The sequence below is a fragment of the Gossypium raimondii genome, chromosome 4 (assembly GCF_025698545.1).
Source record: "Gossypium raimondii isolate GPD5lz chromosome 4, ASM2569854v1, whole genome shotgun sequence".
NCBI lineage: Eukaryota > Viridiplantae > Streptophyta > Magnoliopsida > Malvales > Malvaceae > Gossypium > Gossypium raimondii.
Genome location: NC_068568.1, coordinates 43,287,320 through 43,309,795, shown reverse-complemented (window position 1 = coordinate 43,309,795; position 22,476 = coordinate 43,287,320). Strand labels below are relative to the sequence as shown.

Below are 22,476 nucleotides of genomic sequence, written 5' to 3'. Positions count from 1 at the left end.
TTCAGAACTTATTCAAAATATACATGTATATTCTTCAATTCACACAGAGACATTCATTCAAAATTATTAAAGTATATACAATATATACACTTAATCAAACTCAAAGATTATACTTAATTATACATATACATATTCGAAAATTGTTCTTGCAATTATAGCCCTCATATCATCAAATATTTCCAAATGAAGTTTCAAACATATAGCTATACTATATATAATTATATCCATTAACTACATTTAATCCCCAAAGCTAAATTAGACTTATATTCATATAGTCGAATATAAGTGTACACATATAAGCCATCCATATATCAACTTAATTAATCAAAGTATATTGTTCTTTTATACCTTAACATAAACATACAATAGATATTCATACACACAAATATATATATATATATATATATTTATATTGAATTATTAACATTAAATAGCTAGTCGACTTACCTCGGATATTAGCGGACACGATCGACTATTCAATTACTTTCGTTTCCCCCCGATCCAAATCCTTTTTCTTCGTTTCTTGATCTAAACATAATCAAATTTAACCTTTTTATTCATCAAAACATTCAATTAAGTCCAAAAATACATAAATGGGAAAATTACCATTTTGCCCCTAACATTTTGCACTTTTTGCAATTTAGTCCTTTTTGCACAAAACACAAAATACACAAAATTTTCCCACACTAAGCTAGGGCCGAATATTCCTTATCTTCATACAAATCTACACATTTCATTTATTTCACATTTTAATCCCTAAAAAAATTCATTTTCACAATTTAGCTCTAATTTCTCAAATTCACTAAAAATTCAAAAACAAAACATGTTAATCTATCACATTTCTTTCATTTTTCATCATCAACTATCACAATGTTCAAGCATTCATCAATGGCACATTTCAAAATCATCAACAATTCACAAAATTAAGACATGGGTTTTGAAGTATTCAAAGCAACGATCTCAAAAACGTAAAAATTATCAAAAACCGAAACCAAAGCATACCTTAGTTTTGCTATGAAAGTGTCGAAACTTAAGAAACCATGGATGGTTTCTTCCTTTCCAATATTCGGCTAACAAAGATGAACATATTCATCTTTTTATGACTTATTTTAGTTATAATATTATAATTTACTTAATGACTAAATTAACCTTAATTAAATAAATTATAAATCACATAACTTAAGGGCAATGTTGGCATATACCACCCACTAACTAAATCTTGGTCTAATTACATCTTTAGACCTCCCACTTAAAAAGACAACTACAAATAGGTGCTTTTAAATTTTAACCTCTAACTTTTATTTTACGCGATTAAACCCTTTTTATCAAATTGAACCTTCATACGATTAAATTTCCACACGAATCTTTCACACCTATAACTTAACATATAATAAACACTAAAAATAATATTAAAATATTTTTTTGACTCGGATTTGTGGTCCCGAAACCACTATTCCGATTAGGGTCAAAACCGGGTTGTTACACAATTCATCTGCAATGATCAGTGGTTTATCCACAACATGGTATAAAGGTAGAGGAGTTCTGGGGAATTCTTACTGTGGTGTGTAGCGGTAGGGTAGGAACATTTTTACTATTAAGCCAAACATGCATTGCATTCATAAGAAAATTACATGGCTACGAACATTGAAATATTTTGTTGATTGGTTGATCTAAATTACCGATATTCTGTATTGCTAATTAATTATGATTTATTCTATGAGTTGATATTCTGCATGACTTGTCTATTGTCTGCACTGGTTCCCTTGTGACAGAACTCACATTGAGCTTCATAGCTCACTCCCCCTTTATGTCCATCTTTATAGATAACCCACCAGGTTAGGATGTGGACACGACATACAGAGGGCTCGAAAACATATTATTTTTATGAAAGTATTATTAGGCTTATTTTTATAATTTATGTTATTTCAAAACTATGTTGTTTTATTTATTTTGTGACATGAGACTCATATTTAGGGTTTATTTAGCATGCATAACATTTAACTTAATTTTAAAACATGATTTTTATTTAAGGCATGAAAAACAGTTTTATTAAACCAAGTAGAAATCACCTTTCTACTACCAGATTAAAATTAAAAAATTGTGAGTAATAAATGAATAGAAAAACTAAGTAAGTTTTCCTTCAAAAGTCACTATTACTTGGGAAAGTTAAACTAAAATGTTTTTTTTTATAACTCGTCAACTTTTTTTGAAAATATGACTAAATTTTCTTCTAAAATAAACAAATATTTTAAATTGATTGTTTTATAAACCCCGATCGTACTAGGCCATCTCGGTGACCGATGTAATCTCCTGAATTCAGGTCTAACGTCTAGGACAAGTTGGGGAGGCTACAATCTAAATCTACAAAGTATGTATAGTACACAAACCATCTATTATATTTGACCTATTTTAAATATATATATTTAAATTTAATACGTAAATTCAACACATGATTATTTTAAAACACATGATTATTACCACAAGAAAAATGATGGGATAAATATACTCTTTGGAACTTATGTTTGACTTTGATGTTCATTTCGGTACCTATGTTTTTCTTCGTTCAAATAGGTACCTATGTTTGGTTTTCATTATACAAAATGGTACCTACCAGGATAAACAATATTAACCTTTTATGTAGTCTAATGAATATTTGATATGTGACAACGATCAAATCATCATAATGTCATCATCCAATTTTAAAAAAATAAAAATCTAAAACTTATTAAAAATGATGTAAAAATTTATAACTTTTCTAATTTTATATAAAATATGTATTTTTTTTATTTTTATAAAATTTATTAAAAAATGTTTTGACCCAATTAATGTTTTCATGATTTTAATTTATTTTTATAAAATTAAAAATTATGTTTATAAAAACATTTGATTTTTATATTTTTGTTTTATAAAAAATAATTTTTTTATAAAATATTATGAAAATTATAAAAGATGTGTTTATAATTATGAAGTGTTATAAATATATTTCAACCTCTTATATGTTTAATATTTTTTTATTTACACTTGATATATCATTGTAATGTCATCATTGTTACATGTCAAATATTAGATTCATCATGTATCAATTATTCATTGAACAACATAAAAAATTAACACCGTTAAATATATTTTTATTTTTTTAAAAATAATTGTATTTTACAAATAATATAAAATAATATACTCTAAATATTGTATAAAATATTTTATATTGTTCAACTTATCAATTAGTTGAACCATGAAATCTTCTTGATAAATATTCATAATGTTTTCATTCATTTCAAGCTCTTTGTATGAAAAGTAGAGGAATTTAAATTTTAAAAATAAAAATACAAAGACTTAATTATAAATTTATGAAGAGTACAGGGCTTATGACATATTTTAACTTTAATATTAATTTAACTAAGCAATGTTTACAATTGGAAAAAGAGCTTCATTCCCAACAAAATATTAAATTAGTAATATTAGTTAGTGTGTAAAAAACAATGCAAATTATATATTGGTATATGTTTTAAACCATTTTTAAACATATATGTAAAATTAATAAAATTAAAATAAATATGTAGTGAATTTTTTAAGGGAATTTAATTTTAATTATGATTTAAAAATATTTATTTTTATGTAAACTATTTATGACGTTTGTATATGAAATGAATTTTTTAAGAAAAATTGTAAATAATTTTTTATTTATTTATGACCTTTGTGTACTTGTAATGGGCAACATTTGCTTGCAGGAAAGGGGAAGAAAGTGATGTGCGGAGGAGGAGGTGCAATCTGGGAGCAGATGAAAGAGAGAAAATGAATGGGGTTGATCTTACAATTTGGTGCCTATGTTTGCTTTGTTGCTGATAGGTTGGATGCTTCTAGGCAAGCTCTGTTATTTTTGTTGGGTTTGGGCCGGTTCATAATTGTATTAGATTTCTATTTTGGCCTTTATTTTTAAGTTTCTAATAATAAAGTCCAGCTGAAATATCTAAAAAAAAAAATTAATACAAATTCAAACTTTATATGTGGTTAATTGTGTAATTGAATTCATACCCATTCTTTTTTATACCAAAAATTATTTTTTTTAAATCTTATCATAAATACTGTAATTATGCAACATAATCATGAAATTAATGTGATTTTACCATAATTAAAATTTTATTAAAATTAGCATTTATCTCTTTTTTATACAAAAATTAGCATTTATCAAATATGCAATAATTAATACAAAATTTTCCTTTTTCAATTTTTTTATTGTAAAATAATTATATTCAAAATTGAAGTAAAAGTTTTTTTTTCCAGAAAAATGCATCCATGTATTGATTAAATAAACAAAGAAAAATAAGAGCCTAACAAAGTTGAAAGAGCAAACATAAAATCAACTCTACCAATGTTAGGCCGAATCTGAAATTAGGCAACAGGCGGAGCTGGCAAGCCATCCTTGTTCAAGATAAACACCAAGGAAGATGGTAGGTGATGAATAACATTGTAATTGCTCAAGAGATTTTGCACTCAATGCGTACCAAAAAAGGGAAGAAGTCATGGATAACCGTCAAAGTGGGTTTAGAGAAAGCATATGATAGACTCCGTTAAAACTTTATTGAGGACACTTTATTGGATGTAACAGCCCGATTTTATATCTAGTCGGAATAGTGGTTTTTGGACCACAAATCTGATGAGGAAAAAAAATGTAATGGCCAGAATTTTCAGAGGTGTCGGAACGGTGATTCGAGATCACTAAATTCGACAAATGAGTAGAAAATATTATTAATTTAGTGAGTATAAGTTAAATGTGAAGTTAGGAAAATTTTTGAAATAGTGAATAGTGCACTAGAAATAAATATTAAAATAATTAGAATAAAAAACGAGGTATCGAGACCTCGGAGATTTTAAACCGAGCCATAAATATTTTATAAATATTTATGGAGTGTTAAAAAGTTAGTATTAAAGTTTCGTTAAGAAATTTTAAAGTTTCGATAATTAATTGAATAAAAAGGACTAAATTGTAATAAATGCAAAATTGTAGGAAATGATTAAATAGCTTAAATGATAAAAGGAAGAGGGTTTAAAAGGAAAATAGACCCAAGGTCTATTTGGGCTGGACGGCAAAGGTACAAAAACAGCAAGAAAATAAGGAGAATTAAGGGCAAAATTGAAATATTGCAATATTTACTTAATAAAGCTAGGATTGAAGTGGAATTATCTAGATTTCTCTTTATTTTTTGCATTCTCATCAGGTAAAACACCATAGAAGGGTTTCCTTAAGCTGGTTCTTCATATTTTTACTGCAAGTAAGTTCAATTTTTGATTATTTCTTGAAATTTTTGTGTTTTAGTGACTTTTACAACTAGGCACACTTGTTGGATTCATTAGTTTTTGATTCTATGAAAGAAGTTGAAAGTTGCTATGAATACATGCTGGAAGAATATGATGATTTAGCATGGAATTAGAGCTTTAAATTGTTCATATGTTGATTTTATTGAAAGAATTAAATAGGAAGTGAATGTTTGGGACCTAATAGTAAAAGAGTTTGAAGATAGGGTTTTAAGTGGAAATTCTGAATTTCAATAGTTGTGAAATAATTTATAATGTCTAGGTAAAATACTAATTAAGAAAAATTAGCTTAATTGAGGGGTTAATTGAGTAAGGACTGAATTGTATGAACTGTGAAATTTGGGGCAAAATAGAAATCAACATTTTGCACTAAAACAGTTTTGGACATCAGCAGTGGTTTAACTTTAAAAATCACCAAAAATTGTGGAAATCGAATTAGAGGGTGAATAAAATATGAAATTAAAGCTTATTGAGTCTAGTTTCTCGTAGAAGAAACGGTGTAAGTAATGGAATTGTAAATTATGAGATAAAATAAATTTTATGAGACAATGTCAGAATGATTTCGGGTTCCCCTGTTCTGACTTTGGAAAATCATAAAATGTTGAATAAAAATAATTATGAGTTATAATTTATATGCTTAGAATCCTTGATGAGTCTTTCAAAAGAAACAAACGGAAATATCATCCGAATTCTGTAAAATTAGATAATTCATTTTTAGTGAAGAGTGGTCGGAACTGTTAGACAGCGAAATAGGGGAAACTTTAAAGAATGAACTGTACTATTTGGCTGAACCAAAAATTCTGAAAATTTTATGGAAAGAAGATATGTGAGTCTAGTTTCAGGGAAAATTAACGGATCTTAATTTGGAGCTCTGTAGCTCCGGATAAAAATAATTTAGTGACTCTGACTCGAATAAACAACTTTGAATATACATGTGAGTGAATAGTGAAATTATAGTTAATGTTGTTTAAGTGTGTTATACACATTAAGGATGTGGAATGGAGAGGAGGAGGAGGAAAATTGGGAAATATATGAATGATTTGTGTATAATTGGTCATATGCTTGATTATAATTGATAAACGATGAAATAGAAATGATGCTTATATTTGTGCATTATTGGTCATGGTTTAAGCTCATGTGTGAAAATAAAGTTTCATAGTATGTGTGTATGGTATATTCGGTATATGATTTGGCATGAATAATGTCATGAATGGTTTATGAATTAACACATGTTGGTAAGTGTGATACATGAACAAATGTTGTGCTCATCCATGCTTATAACGCTTATGCTATATGTGTATTTGGCTAACGTATTTGGTGTATATGCTTAGGCTTTGGCCAAGTAGTGGCTAGATTATGCCACGTTAAATTTATAAGTTATGCATTGAAATGGTAAATGCTTAATTGAAAATGTGCTTGTGATTATGAAAAGGGTGGTAAGGTTTAAATTATGTCATCTCTAGTGAAATGGTTTATCATGTGGTTAGTTTAAAAAAAAGATAGTTATGTTTAAATACACAAGCTTGCGACTATGGTTGAATGATATGTTTATATCTTGTGTGATGTGCATAGGAAACGAGTGCGGAAAGGTAATGAAATAGTAAGTTCATATGGCTGAAATTTAATGATTAAATGTTAATTTCATGAATTATATAATGTATGATGAGATATATTTATTGTTGAAATGAGAAAAAAAATAAAAATGTGAAAACCGAATAAATGATCAAATTGAGCGGAACGCCAGATTTGAGTACTTCTGATTAGTGATAAGTAGTAGCTTAGCTACACTTATCTGATCAGTGACCAGTGACAAGTGATAAATGTGATCCGTGTAAGACCGTGGCAGGGCTATGGCTTTGGAAAGTGATAAGTGATCATACGCAAGACCATAGTTATACTATGGCAAAGTGGAAGTGAAGTACTCAATTTTCCGTAACCGTTCCCTAATTTGATTAAGGATGGTAAGTGATAAATTGGCCCAAAAGAATTATAGTAAATGGATAAGTGGTAGTGAGTTTATACAAGGGGACCCACCAATGATTGTGGTTTACAGGTGAACTTAGTAAATGAGTTAATGAATGGTATAATCGATAAACGTTGAGTTAAATAGTAAATACGTATTAGTGTTGAAGTTAATGACATTGAATTGTACGTGAATTAAATGGAAAGTGTTAGTGATATGATTTAAATTGTGAGCATGAGAAATTATGAATTGAATGAAATGGAAATGAATCATTGAATTGCATGAGTATGTATCGGGTCTCGTAGGCCCTAATTATTATGATTATAATATTTTGAGGATATATTGTGAAAAATTTTAGAAGCATGTTAATAATTTTGAAAGTTTTAATTTAGATGAAATTTTATAACTCGGTTAAATACGTTTACAAGTGTATGTGTTCTGGTAATGCCTCGTACCTTATTCTGGTGTCGAATACGGGTAAGGGGTGTTACATTGGATGTTGGTTTTCCTTTGACCTTGGTTAATGTCATCATGGAATGTATCACATCGTCCATGCAGATTGTGTGGAATGAAAGGCTTTCTAATGAGTTTGTTCCTAATAGGGGTATTAGGCAAGGTTGCCCATTGTCTCCTGAAATCTTTGTTCTTTGTATAGAGAGATTAGGTTAGTTAATTCATAAGAATGTTAAGGATAAGAACTGGAAACCAATTGTTTTGGGGAAGGATGGGCTGCCCATTTCACATCTTTTCTTTCTAAATGATCTATTCTTGTTTGCTAATGATAATGTTGATCAAACGTATAGAATTAAGGATGCTCTTAATTCTTTTGGAGCGGCTTCAGGACATAGAGTTAATGGACTAAAAACTACGATGTTTTTCTAAAAGAAAATGGATGTTATCAATGCTATTTTCATTTGTAGAATTCTTGGTTTTCACCACTCAAATGATTTGGAAACCTATCTAGGATTGCCTTTATTTCACAAGCGGTCACAAAGAATACCTTTAATTTTATCGTTGACAAAGTTACGCAGAAGTTGGATAGTTGAAATGCTAATATGCTTTCAATGGTTGGGTGGGTCACTTTAGTTCGGGCTGTTATGTTATCGATACTCTATTATTTCATGCAAACTATGAAGATCCATTATGGTATTTGTGCAGAAATTGAGAAAATTGCTAGAAGTTTTATCTGGGGGAAGATAGATTCTAAAAAGATGTCTTTAGTTAGTTAGGAAGATTGCTGCCAACCCTTGTCTAACGAGGGCCTTGGGTTACGATGCCTTAAAGAACAAAATGATTCTTTTATGCTTAAGCTGGGTTTTAATCTCCTTACTAATAAGGAAGCTTTATGGGTTAGAGTCCTCCGAGCAAAATACAATAGTACTGAGGTAATTCCAAACGACATCTATCATAGTAAATGTTCTTTTGTCTAGAGATCTCTTTCAAAGGTTTGGCCTCTGCTTCACCAAAGTTTACTCTGGTCTATTAGTGATGGGAATATTTTGAAATTTTGAACTGATAATTGGATAGCAGATGTGGGTCATCTTCTTAATTTTTTCGGTTCCCGTCCCTTATTGATGCTTCTACCACATTGAGTGAGGTTGTTTCTATAGATAGTAATTGGAATTGGGATTATTTACGTTGCTTATTAGACAGTGATACTCCCTCTTATATTTCTGAAATCCTGACTCCAAATTCTCTGGTTGATTAAGATGCTATTATCTAGAAATGGTCTCCAAATGGTGTTTATACAGTCAAATCCGCTTACAGTATGCAATTGAAGAATTCTTTTAACCCTTCGAATGAAAAATGAAAGCTTGTTTGGTCTTTAGGTGGTCCTTAGCGGGTTCGTCATTTTCTTTTGTTGGTACTTAAGGAATGTCTATTAACTACTGTGGAACGTTGTAAACGAGTAGCTTCGACGGATCCTTCTTGTGAAATCTGTAGGAGAGCCGAGGAATCTTGTATTCAATTTTTAAGGGACTATTGTCAAGCGCAGGAGGTTTGGAAACAGATTATTCCTTCCAGCCTCTTAGCTTAATTTTTTTCTTTGCAAGATTGGATTTCGGCGAACTTGAGGAATGTTTTTGGCTTAGAATACCAGGATGTGATGTGGCAATCTTTATTTGATATTATTTGCTGGAAACTTTGGAAACAAATGAATCTTATGATTTTCCAAGAGGATTCTTTTGATTTTGCCAAAATTATACAGTCTTCATGGTTTTGGGTGAGTTATATTAAGTCGAGGACTGGCAAGCCTAGTGGACCTATGAGCAAACGAAGTGGGAATTGTAGGTGGAGTCCACCATCTACTGGTTCTTATAAAATTAATGTTGATGGTGCCCACAATCTGTCTTCGGGTCTTGCATCTTCAACAGTAGTAGCGAAATATGAGCATGGTAGGTGGCTCTGGGGGATTGGGAGAAATATTGGAAGATGTAGTGTTGAACAAGCTAAACTTTAGGCTATTTATGATATCCTTCATCTAGCATGAGATTTCAAGTGGAAAGAGGTTATCGTTGAGACTGATTGCGCTTAGGCTATTAAAGGAATTCATGGTCCCCACATTCTGGTGGGTCTAATGAAAGAGCTTCCGCTTGAGCCTCGCGTTTTTCATGTTGCTCCTACTAAAGTTGTTGATCAGATTTGATTAGATACTCATCCCTTATTGTCTAATTCTAATGGTGTCTCTGTCTGTTTGTAATTGTCTCTCTATTTTTACAAAAAAAATTTTGAAAAAATATATATAAAAATATATATAAATAAACACCAAAATGAAACATAAGTATCAAAAAGTATGTTTTCCCAAAATAATGACAACAATATTTAAATTTTGGTCCTTATAATCCGAATAAAAGAGATAACCACCCTTTATAATTTAGAAAATGAGATATTTGCTTCTTTTTTATTTCTAGCAATAGATGAGGATCATGGCTGGAAATATAAAATGTTAAAAATTTGACCCACCGTTATTGGGCTTATCGAATAATTATTGGGCTACCGAGGGTGACTCACTGTTTTCTACAATCCATTTATATATAGTTTATTTGTTGATATATGCCTCTTGCATATCTAAGACTCTTCGATTCTTGGTTAAGAAAATTACAGAAATATTTTTTATAATTAAATAAGTTATATTATACGATGATATTTTAATCATTTTATTTTAATAGAAATTTATAAAACCTTAAATGTACCATTCAATCAAAACTTTATTTTCATTTTTTTATATGTTTTTATTTTAATGTACACAATTTATTACCTTCAACGGTTGTATTTATTAATAATGTTGTTAATTGATTTAGTGTCACAAGTCAACTCGATACTAACTCACAATTGATGGCAACTCCGTAATAAATAATTGTAGTACATTTAGTATGTAGTAACCAATTTTTGCCTGGGCCCACAACAGAAGCCCAAACCCAAACAAAACAGAAAACACCTTAGCCCAAATTCCCAATACCCAAACTAGGCCCAAGACCCCAAATCAGACCAAGACATAACCCAAACAAAATAACAATTACAGCAAGCCCAATTACAATACCTGACCCAATAACCTAAAGCTATCAGAAAACCCTAATCCCCCCTAACCCTAGATGCGCCGCTCCCTAAGGCCTGTCACCATCACTTGCGCCGCACACCGGCCTTCTGACCTCTGCTGGCCGCCGTTCATCACGTCCCATCCGCGCCTGCTCCACCTGCAATGAGAAGAAAACACGCAAAGAAAAAGAAAACAACAGAGAAGAGAACAAAAAAGATTTATGTATTCGGCTATAAAAGCCCAAACGGTTTCTTGTATTTCTTCTGGCCATTTTTTACGAGATTAGAAATAAAAATGAGAAACTAAGGTGATTCTTGGTTTTCTTTCGATTGCAATCTTTCTCTTTTCTTCTTTATTATTATTATTATTTTTTTAAACGAAAATAAAAAAGGGAAAAGTCTTACCTGCGCCGTGCTGGAGGGAGGGGAGACGAACGGTCTCTTCTCGTTTTTCTCGGGTACGGGTTCATTTCTCACGGGATTCAGCCTCGAATCCGTATCCTAGAGGCGACCGGCTTCAAAAGGGACCAAAAAGATCCGATTTTGTGCCTCCGACCACTGTGTGCAGTGGCCGACGGATGGCGGCCTGATGATCGGAGACGGTCGGACCCTGGCCAAATGATAGGAATTTTTGAGAGAGTTTGACTCTCTGTTTTCTGTTTTTTTTTAAAAAGTGAAGGGAAATGTTTTTTTTTTGTTATGTTTTTTATATTTATATGGGTATAATACGGCGCTGTTTTGAAACTTGGCATTAGTGGCCAAAACGGTGCCGTTTTGGTATTTGGCCCGTGACCCAACCCGATGGCCCTGAGTAGGGGTGAGCAAAATTCGATTCGACTTGAAAAAATCGAAAAAAAATTTGAATTTCGAGTTAAACGAATCGAGTTATTCGAGTTAATCGAGTTATTCAATCAACTCAATTTTTTTCAATTCGAGTTCGAATCGAGTTGAGTTTTCAATTGAATAACTCAATAATTGAATAATTCAATATCAAACTATAATATTTTACGCTTTACCTAAACTCCCAAACTTTTTACTTTTCCTCAAAACTTTTACTCCTTCCCACTTTCTCCCCAAAACTTTTACTCCCTCCCTCCCTCCCAACCCCAATCTACCCAAAATCCATTTCCCACCAAAATTTTACTCTTCCATTCATTTTTTTTCAAAATTTTACTCCCAAAACCCTCAAAACCTTTTATTTTCCCCAAAATTTTACTCCATCCCACTTTTCCCTAAAACTTTTATTCTCTCCCCATCCCACCTCCCATCTACCCCAAACCCTCCCCTCCAAATTTTTTTAATATTTTCCTCCAAAATTTTACTCCCCTATTTACTTTCCTCAAACTTTTATTCCCCAAAACTTTTATTTTCCCCTAAACTTTTACTTCTCACCCTTTACTCTCAAATAAAAATCAAAATTATCCAAAAAATCACTAAACATAAATAGTAATAATTTTATTTATATATACTATTTATATTATTAAATTAAATTTCACATTTTATATTATTTATATTATTGAATTGTTTAGTCATATTGAATATTTATATTAAAATTGAATTCTTAATTATGCCATAAAATATTCGTGTTAAAATTTTATATTGGTATCAATTTCAAATTTTATTTTAAAATAAATTTTATTAAAAATCATATTTTTATATTTAATAAATTTTTTATTCCAAAATACATAGTGACAAGAATCAAGATAATTGAAACAACTAAGCAAACAAATAAGCTAACCAAGATATAAAAAATTAATAAATAAATTATGAGGTGATGAAAGTTAATAAAAAATTTGATTAAGGTGGACAAATTTTATTACGATGGGTGACAATGGTTACAATGACCCAAAATTATTTTTTAAAATTTAACTCGAATAAATATATTTGATTCGAATTCCATCTCACTCGACTCGATTTGAGAAAACTTCAAATAAAGTTAGGATGATAAAATGAGATTCGAAAACTCGATTAACTCGAAAATTTTCGATTCGATTCGATCGAATGCTCACCCCTAGCCCTGAGGATCCGCGTGTTTTGTGAGGAGGGGCAAATTCGCTTCTAGCCCCTCCGTATTTTAATGTTTTTCAATCAGATTTTTTTTAATTCTTAAATTTGCCCCTTTATTTTATTATCGATTTCAATTCGGTCCCTATTCGAACGACATCGTTTTGGAGAGAAGGGAAAATTACCCTTTTAGTCCCTCCACATTATGCGCGCGTTCAAGGAGTCCTTCCCCTTTATTTGTTTGCGGATTTGCCCCCGAAGTTCTGTTTTAAGTTCAAATTAACCCTTTTTTTATTATTTTTGCTATTAATTAATTAATTTTAACAATATCATTATTTTTACTATTATTATTATTATTTTTAAATATTATTACTATTATTTTATTTATTGTTATTACTTACCTCATTATTATTATAATTATTTATTCATTCATACCAATTTTATTTCAAATCTAGTTATATATACATTTTCATAATATATGTGTACACATATTATTTTTAAAAACTTATATATATATATATATATATATATTCATACATGCTCATATATATATTTTTATATTTTACATACATATCTATATATATATATCTATATACATATTTTTATTTTCATGAATATATACATACATATATTTTTTATATTCTATAATTTTTATATACATATATTTGCTCATTTATATATATATATATATATATATATATCTATATCTATATACGCATGCTTATTTTTATAAATACATGTATATAAAAGCATACTTTTGTACACCTTTTATAATATATATATACGCATATATGTATGCATTTGCTTATTTACATTTTATATATAATAATTTTAAATGTATACATATGTATGTATTTTTTTTACATTTACATAATTTTATTCATTTTCTTCGTCTATTTCTTTATTTGTATTCACATTATTTGGAATGAATGCTTTAATTTTATTGTTTGTATGTTTGCTATGGTGTACTATATTAGTTTGTCTTTTATTTATTTTATTTTATTTTATAGCCCTAGCTTGTATTATTTTATTTACATTATCATCATTGTAATTATGTTACATCCATTTTTACTCGGATTCATCAAAAAGGAAAATTTCAAAATTGAAAGCAATACTCGGTATTTGAGATCTTCGAGAGAATTGAAGCCTAACGTATTGGGTTCCAATTTTTTTGTTGAATTTAAATAATCGAGAGTGCTCTTTAAAATAAAAAAAAACGTAAATAAAAGCTCATTATCGGGAATTCAGTACGTTATGTCTTAACCATTGGATATGACACGTTGTTTTCTCGAGATGAGGATTTTTCTAAAAAATAAATAAATAATAAAGGTAATATTCAATGTTTAGAATTTTGAGAAATTGTGCCCTAACATATTGGGTTGCGATTTCTTCATTTGACTTAAACAATTGAATATCCTTTTAAATTTTATTACACGAGTTTTTTTGTACAAGCTCATTTTCGAGGAAGTGAAATATCATGTCCTAACTCATTAGGTATGACATTTTCTCTTTCCAAAATGAGAGGGTCTTAACAAGTAACTTGTTTTATATAAGTTTTTTTAAAACAAAGGATCGTATTTTAAGTCTCTTTAAAGTTTTCAATTTTCGACATTAAAACATTAACTAATCAACTAGGTACCAATTTTTGGGCGTTACGAGGGTGCTAATCCTTCCTCATACATAACCGACTCCCGAACTCGTTTTTTGGAATTTTGTGGACCAAAATCATTGGTTTAATAAAATCAAATCGCTTATTAAAAACAACCATTTTACGAGGTGACCCGATCACACCTCATCAAAAAAGGATTGGTGGCGACTCTCGTTTTCGTTTTCGTTTTCAAAATCCAAGTCGACCCCGTTTTGTCAAAAAAATGGTGTCAACAATGTTGTTAATTGATTTGTGTCACAAGTCAACTCGATACTAACTCATGATTGATGGCAACTCCGTAATAAATAATTGTAGTACATTTAGTATTGTTAGTCTTATGTATTTAAATTTTGTTTTACTTATAATTTAATTTAATTTTTTATTTTAATATCATGTATATTTCTTATGGTATCGAAGTCGGAAGCTAATATATTGACATGACTTCATTTAGAATAGTGGAATCCATAGCTTGGTTAAAGAGTAAACGATATCCTCTCACTGGCATTATATGGATTATGAAAAAGGAACATGATCACGTGTCATTTGTCAGAAATGAAAGGTTGTTATTACTATTTTTTAGTAATAATCTTTTAATCGTGAAAGATTCAATGGTGACAATGAGATAAAATATGATTGAAATGGGAGTAGAAAAGAGGAGGAATGAGAGCTTTTAATTGGTGTAGGCATGAGAACAAAGAATGTGATTCAACATAAAATTTAACAACCCAATTACTTAAATATCATTTTGTAAGTTTTTAAAGTTGAGTGACCAAAACGTAAATTTACTCATAGTTTAGTGACTTAGGTGTAATTTATCCTATTTTATTATTTCAAGATTATTGTTTAAGATTATATAAAATTAGATAATATTATTATATTAAAGTTGGTACTTAAAAATAAACAATCTTATGATTTTGGATATATATATTATAATAAAATATTTGCACACTTTTTGGCGAAACCTTTGAATAAATCTTTATGGGTAAACTTTACAGTTTCTCTACATATTTTTAATTGTAAGTTGCATGCAAAAGTAAAATAAATCAAACGAGTCCTTCAAATGTTAGTCCAACAATGGAAGAAATCGAATTTCTTAAAACAATGCCGAAAGACCTTTCCTTCTCTTTTAGTCTTCCTCCATGAATGGAAAAACAATGTCCCAAATAATTAAGTACATAGATTTGAATTTTGATCAAAATTTTTGTATATGGGAAACATTCAGTAATTTTACATTTTTTTGTATGATTATTTAACCGTAAAATTAAATTCAACTGTTGGGTCATTACAATAAGATACAAAAGAGTGTAAAACATAAATGTAAATATATAGATCCTCCCTATAAGCACACCAACTATAATGAAGTCTTGGTTGAGTTGGTGTCTCTTTGAAGTTATCAAAAGTTTATATTTTACAAAGTTTTATTATTACGAGAGGGTTTTATTTATTTTATAAATTAACAACACTATAAATATGACCATAAATAATTTTTAAAATTTTCACTCAGCCTGTCATAATCTAAATATATATTATAGGTTTGATTTCAATTTTGGAAGAGATCAAAATTGTGGTCTTATCTCTGACCTGTCCACCAGCAAAATCGCCAACAGGTTATTATTTTATTATTAAATTCAACTATTCCAATGACAATGCAATATTGGTATTATTAGTAACTATTTTGTAATGGTGGAGTTTAGATTTGTTGAAGGTGTGAAAAGAAAGTTCCAAATTAATTTTCCTCGTACGTGCGTTGACTTTGGTTTCTGTATGCTTCTGGATATATCAAGATTCTCATACTTCTTTTATTTTTCGTCTTAAGAAAGCGTGTTGAACCTTTCCACATTCATCCACTCTTTTAAGATACCATTTATTTACGTTAATTCTTTTTCTTTTTTAACTTCTAAATTTATTAAAATTAATTTTGCTTACATGATGTGCGTATGAATTGTCATGTGGAATACATCTCAAGAATTAATTGTTGATGCGCATATACATGACAATTTACGTGTATGTCATGTCTGCAAAGTTAACAAATCTATATGTTTTAAGGTGATTTGACAAATAATGCAATCTCAAGAGTTAAAAAAACGAAAAATATGTTTAGTTAAAATGAAGTATTAAAATAATATAATACATCTAGAAATTTATAACAAGTTTAGTTAAAATATATTTCAAGTCTCTATATTTTTTAAATGTTTAGAATTTAGTTTTACTTTTATTTTCAGTAATTTAATTCTTTTACTTTTTGGATTTAAAAATACAAGTTCAATTGTTAATAATGCTAAAAATTTTTTTGTTATATTCAAGCCCTTTACAATGTCATTTCTTTTTTTGCATGGCTACCAAGTGATCAGTATTTTTATTATTTCAAAATATCGCACCAAAAACATTAATAAAATAATTCTAACGGTGTTGACAACGGAACCTGATTTTGTTAATAAAATATTTTTTTAGTAAAGCACGCTGACGTGGACGAAAAACCACTGAACTGGACGCCCTTTTTTGGTTTTTAGATTTTTAATATTTTTATATATTGACACCAAGTCAAACAGAGCTCATTGATTCGATGTTGTTAGGAGTACAATTGGAAGGTGTAATAAGGCCCAATCGGCCTGGGCTTAAACACAAAATACATGACCCATTACAGAATAAGCCCAAACAAAACAACCCTAGCCCAAAGCAAAAACAAAAACAAAAAAGAGAACCTAGCCCTAAGGAGCGCCAAAAGAAGCCCGAATGCACCCAGCAGCCTCCCCACCTCCAATAGACCCCGATCGGCGCACGTTTCGGGACTAGCTCCTCCACGCACGCGTCGTAACCTCCACAATACCTGTAAAAACGGACTCAAAGAGCCCGAAGGAGAAAAACAAGCAGAAAATAGCATTTTATTTTTCTTTTTCAGCTATAAAAGCCATCTTTTAATCTGTAAAGGGAGGAGAATAGACGAGAGATAGACAAAAGAAACTGAAAGAAAAGCATTGAGAATACAGATTTTTTTTTATTCAAGGTGAAATCGGTTTTTTTATTTTTTATTTTTCTATTTTATTTTCTTTTGCGTTTTTGTTCTTTTAAAAAGAAATAACAAAAAAACTTACCTCATTCACCGAGGACGCCGGACCGGTGGCCATCTCCGTCGTGGTCGGAAAGGCCAAGGTGGGAGGGCGGCATGAGAGAAGCTAGGGAGACCTAGCGAGCAAAAACCCCTTTAACTTTTGGCTTTCCCTTCTTTTCAATCTGATGTAGGTTTTTTGAGAAAGATGTGTTTTAAGTTGAAAGTCAAAACGGTGCCGTTTTAAATTGCCAGACCCGCGCGGTGACCCGACCCGGAGGGGAGGATCCGCGCGCTCTGACGTCAGGTGGTACATTTGCGCAATTGGCCTCCCTCTTGCAACACGTTTCAATTAAATCTTGTTTTTTAAAAAAATTGGGTCGCAAATTTTAATTTTGTTTCAATCTGGTCCTTTGCTGTGCAGCATTTTGGAAGGTGGGAATAATTTCCCTTTTGGTCCTCCATTGTTGTGCACGCATTCAATATGGTCCTGTCTCTAAATTCTATTCAAAATTCGCCCCGTTTTTTCGTTTTTAATTCAATTTGATCCATTTTTGAGCAAAACTTTTATTTCATTATTATGTTTTTTATAAAAAAATAATATTCTTATTATATTATATATTATCATTATTACTATCACTATTTGTATTTATTCACATGCATTTTACTTATATAACACATATATATGCATTTTCATATAGCATTTACCTTTTTTATACGATATAACGTGTATGCATATTTTAGTATATATTTTTTAAGGTTTCAAGTATGTATATACTTTATACCTACGTTTTTGGTTTTTTACTTTCTTTTTTTCCACGCTTTACACTTTATATATACATATGCATTTTCTCTTTTTATTTGGAATACATGTTTTTGTGTTGTTTTATTGGGTATATTTTATTCCTTTTATTGGTATGCATACTTGTGTATGTGTTAGATATATGTGTACATATGTTTGCGACTTTATTGTTATATTTGTATATATGTATTTGCAAATATTTATTCATGTATGCTGAAAATTAAAGGATCAGATCATATTGTATGTTAGCTCTTTAACATACCCTCTTGAAAATATATTTTGGTTTTAATCCTTCATCAAAGTTATTTTTTTGATTTAAAGGTTTTTTTGAATAAAAGTATTTTTGGAAGTTTGGGATTTTCGAGGGAAATTGAGCCCTAACGTATTGGGTTCTGATTTTCTTTGGCAATCCCAAATGACCGAGAATATTTTTATTCAAAATGCATAAAAATCATTTTTGGGAACTTAACTTGTTGTGCCCTAACGTATTGGGTGTGGCATGTTACTTTCTCGAAATGAAGATTTTCGTATAAAATAAAAGTGATATTCAAGTTTGGGGATTATGAGGAATTGTACCCTAACGTATTGGGACTCGATTTCTTTACATGACTTAAACAGTTGATTATCCTTTTGCAAATTTCATCATTCAAGCTTATTTTAAAATATTTTTAACTTTTGACACTAAGACATTAAATAATCAATTTGGTACCGATTTTAGGGCGTTACGAGGGTGCTAACCCTTCCTCGTGCGTAACTGACTCTCGAACCTATTTTCTCAAAATTCGCAGACCAAAATAATTTTTAAGGTGGGCCGGTCACACCTTAATAAAAGATCGGTGGTGACTCCAGTTTTTTATTTTTTTTTAAGTCGACAACAAAATTTTTGTTTTCAAAAAACGGTTTCGACAGCTTGGCGACTCCACTGGGGAAATTTGAGAGTCGAGCCATAAACTGATTATATTTGCCTTTGTGTCGAAAATCAAAAGTTTTAAAAAATTCATGAGTTCCCTTCGCATTTATCGTTTTTTTCATCTTGGTATGTTGGCAACTTTGCATTTGCATTTTGCATTTTACCCTTTAAGTGGGAGCGAGAAACTAGTCCTTCGTGAGGTTTTCACCTCCGTGCAGGGTAGTGGACCGCTTCCGGGATACATCCGTACCTATGTCTTCGTGAGATTTTCATCTCCGTGCAGCCATAGGAAAATGTGTCCCCCTGAACCGAACTCGATCCACATGAGCCTATACTGGGTGAGGATCGAGGAATCTGCTAGTTTGGGTACCTTTACTCTAGAAACTAAACCTCATATAGCGAGCTTTAGGAACTAGACCTAGGTAGAACTATCCCAAAACCCTAGGGGATTCCTGTTTAGGTGTTTCTTGCTATTTTATGCTTGTTTATATCTCTATATGTGATACTGACTTGGGTTTCTTTTGTTTTGATTGCATGACATCATTATTGCATAGCATTTCATCCTAAAAAGGCGTTAGTTCATATTCGGTTGCTAAATAGAAAGCTTATCATGGAAAAAGGGTTTCTTGATAAGGTGGAAGATAATGCGGCTGTCCAAACTTGGTCTGAGACAACACAACAAGAGAAAGGTGATAGTTTGGCCGAGGGGTATGTGTCAGAGTTGTGGGACTTCACTCGTGTTAGCGTGACTCAGAATAGCCTACAGGAACTAAAGGCAATTTGGGATCAGTGGAATGATGAGATTAAACAGCTCTTCTACTCTAGCTATGGAGACCTACCTTACTTGCTCGACGTAAAGGTGGATAAGCGCCTGTTCCGTGCCTTAGCCCAATTTTGGAATTCGGCTTATTGTTGTTTTACCTTTGGAAGTGTTGATTTAGTGCCTACAGTGGAGGAATACACGGCATTGCTTCGTTGTTCAAAAATTCAAGTGGACAAAGCCTATTCAAGAGCTGCTAATGTTCCAACCTTTCTGAAGAAGTTGGTGAATATAACTGGGATGAGTGAGCAATGGGTCGCGGCACGAATCAAACAGAAGGGAGATAGCAAATGTATTCCTTGGAAGAATCTGAGAGATTTAATTCAAGTACATCCAGACACAAAGAAGAGGGTTGATATTTTTGCTTTGAGCATCTACGGCCTAGTTGTCTTTCCCAAAGCCTTGGGACATATCGATGAAGCAGTCACTGATCTTTTCGATCGACTTGATAAAGGAGTCACACCGGTTCCAGCAATTTTAGCAGAAACTTTCAGGTCACTGAACGAATGCCGAAGAGTAGGTGAAGGAAGATTCATTGGATGTGTGCAGCTTCTCTTGGCATGGTTTCACAGTCATTTCAGGAAGGTTGATAAGCTTTCTTATCGAGTTTTTTCTGAAACTTATTCGCCCTTAAAAGAAATAGTGGAAATACCGATGCAAGATGGGGCCTTAGAAGAAAGATGGATTGTAACTCTTCAGAATCTTCAAGAGGAGGACATTGAGTGGAGAGCTCATTGGTTGCTGTCAGATGAGATATTGTATAGATGTGGAGATTTTGATTGGGTTCCCCTACTTGGGATTTGGGGAGCTATTGGTTATGCACCGTTACTGGTATTGAGGCAGTATAGATCGAGGCAGCTCGTACCTACAACCCAAGGATTAGCTCAAAGTGAGTTCTCGTACAAGTGTGATGGCTACAAGAAAAAAATTCGAGAAATGACAAATGCTTGGAGGCAGACTCGTCAATTGAAGAGATTGTCAGTAGGTCCGTCGATAACTCCTGAATATATCAGTTAGCTGGGTAGGAGGGTCAATGATAATATACCTGTATCAGGTCAAAGAGACAACCAATTAGTAGAAAAACATGTACATAGGGTCCCTTCTGAGCTAGAAATCATAAAACAAGATTTCGAAAGAAGAAATTCTGAGCTTGAGAAGAAGATAGGGCAAATGGAAGAGGAAAAGATGAGTCTGAAGCTGGATGTGGATGTTCAGAAGCTGGAAACCGAAGGCCTGAGGAAAGAAAAGCGCAAAGCTGAGGAGGATTTGAATAGCTTGAAGACGGATTATAAGAGGCTACGATGTCAATGAGAACTATTGGATTGGGAAAAACCTCGAGCGAAGGCGTTAAGAAGTTCAAGAAGAAAAGGTCAAGGCTGATAGGTGGGAAAGAGATTTCAGGAGGCTCAAAAGCAAAATAAGTCATTTGAGAGGAGTTTGTCCGAAAGCCAGAGCGAAAAGGATGAATTAAAAGCTAGGGTGTCCGAACTGGAGGCAATGTTACAAGACTATGAAGCCAGGATTGAACATCTGGAAGCAAATGAAGATCATCAAAATGAACAGCTTCACTATCTTCAGGATCAAGTTGCAAGCAGGGATCACATCATGGGAGAAGCTGTGGTTCAGATCCAAGGGGTAGCTGAGCACTTGCAGACTTTGGCAGTACAAGCTGATGTACTAAGTGTGAAGTATGAATCGGAATCAGATCAGGGGTAGAAGTTGGCATCATTACTTAGGGAGATTAAAGTTCTAAGTGTTAGGGCAAAGCCGTATTTATAGCTGTTTTATGTAAAGAAATTTTTTCTCTAGTAAAGTTTTCTGAGTGGAATTGAATTATAATTAACGCTTCTTTTTGCATTCACCTCATGCATCGCATCATATGCATTAGCATCACATCATATGCATTAAAGACCTTTATTAAAACCTAATAAGTTAAAATTATTGCTCAGTTAACCTGGAAACCAACCAACTAACCTGACACCGATACGGCACTCGAGCAAAGACAAAAGATATGGATCGAGATTAGAGAGCTCGAGCAGCACGAAGGAGATGCAAGGCGGCTTGGTACAAATGCAGGAGCGGTTAGACAAGATGAAGCAAGAAATGTCCGAGAAGATGCGGAATCTCAAGAGGATATAGTGGCAAAGTTAACCCGATGATAACTAAGGGAGGTGACAAAGGAAAGGGCCTCATGGCGAGATGTCGATGAGGAAATGATGATGAACTTTTCTATCCTCCGTGTTTCACCCTCCACATGAGCGAGCTCAAGTGAATACCGCGCAAATCTACTGTCACCATCATGCCTCAGCAATTTCGAGCTGGTATTTCGAACCTCCAAACTGGGCCAGGTTTTAATCCCGAAAACAACCCCATGAACCCTGTCATTCCAGACTTTGACGAAGTGGCTGAGAAAAAAAGAATAAAGGTGGAATT

The 22,476-nt window shown here is 31.7% G+C and overlaps 1 protein-coding gene across 1 annotated transcript; it reads left to right on the top strand.

The window, feature by feature from the left end:
* The first annotated feature begins 3,626 nt into the window (after nucleotides 1-3,626).
* LOC105778923 (uncharacterized) lies at nucleotides 3,627-21,354 on the top strand. The gene is made up of 4 exons (XM_052629275.1): nucleotides 3,627-3,631; nucleotides 3,729-3,801; nucleotides 19,858-21,055; nucleotides 21,098-21,354. Exons 1-4 carry the CDS (start codon nucleotides 3,627-3,629, stop codon nucleotides 21,352-21,354), a joined length of 1,533 nt encoding a protein of 510 aa, XP_052485235.1.
* Nucleotides 21,355-22,476: the final 1,122 nt, after the last annotated feature.

Coding starts and splice junctions, on each gene's coding strand:
- LOC105778923 (XM_052629275.1), top strand. Junction 3,802..19,857: donor AAAGAGAGAAAATGAATGGG/GTTGATCTTACA, acceptor TTTCTTGATAAG/GTGGAAGATAATGCGGCTGT. Junction 21,056..21,097: donor GATAACTCCTGAATATATCA/GTTAGCTGGGTA, acceptor TACCTGTATCAG/GTCAAAGAGACAACCAATTA.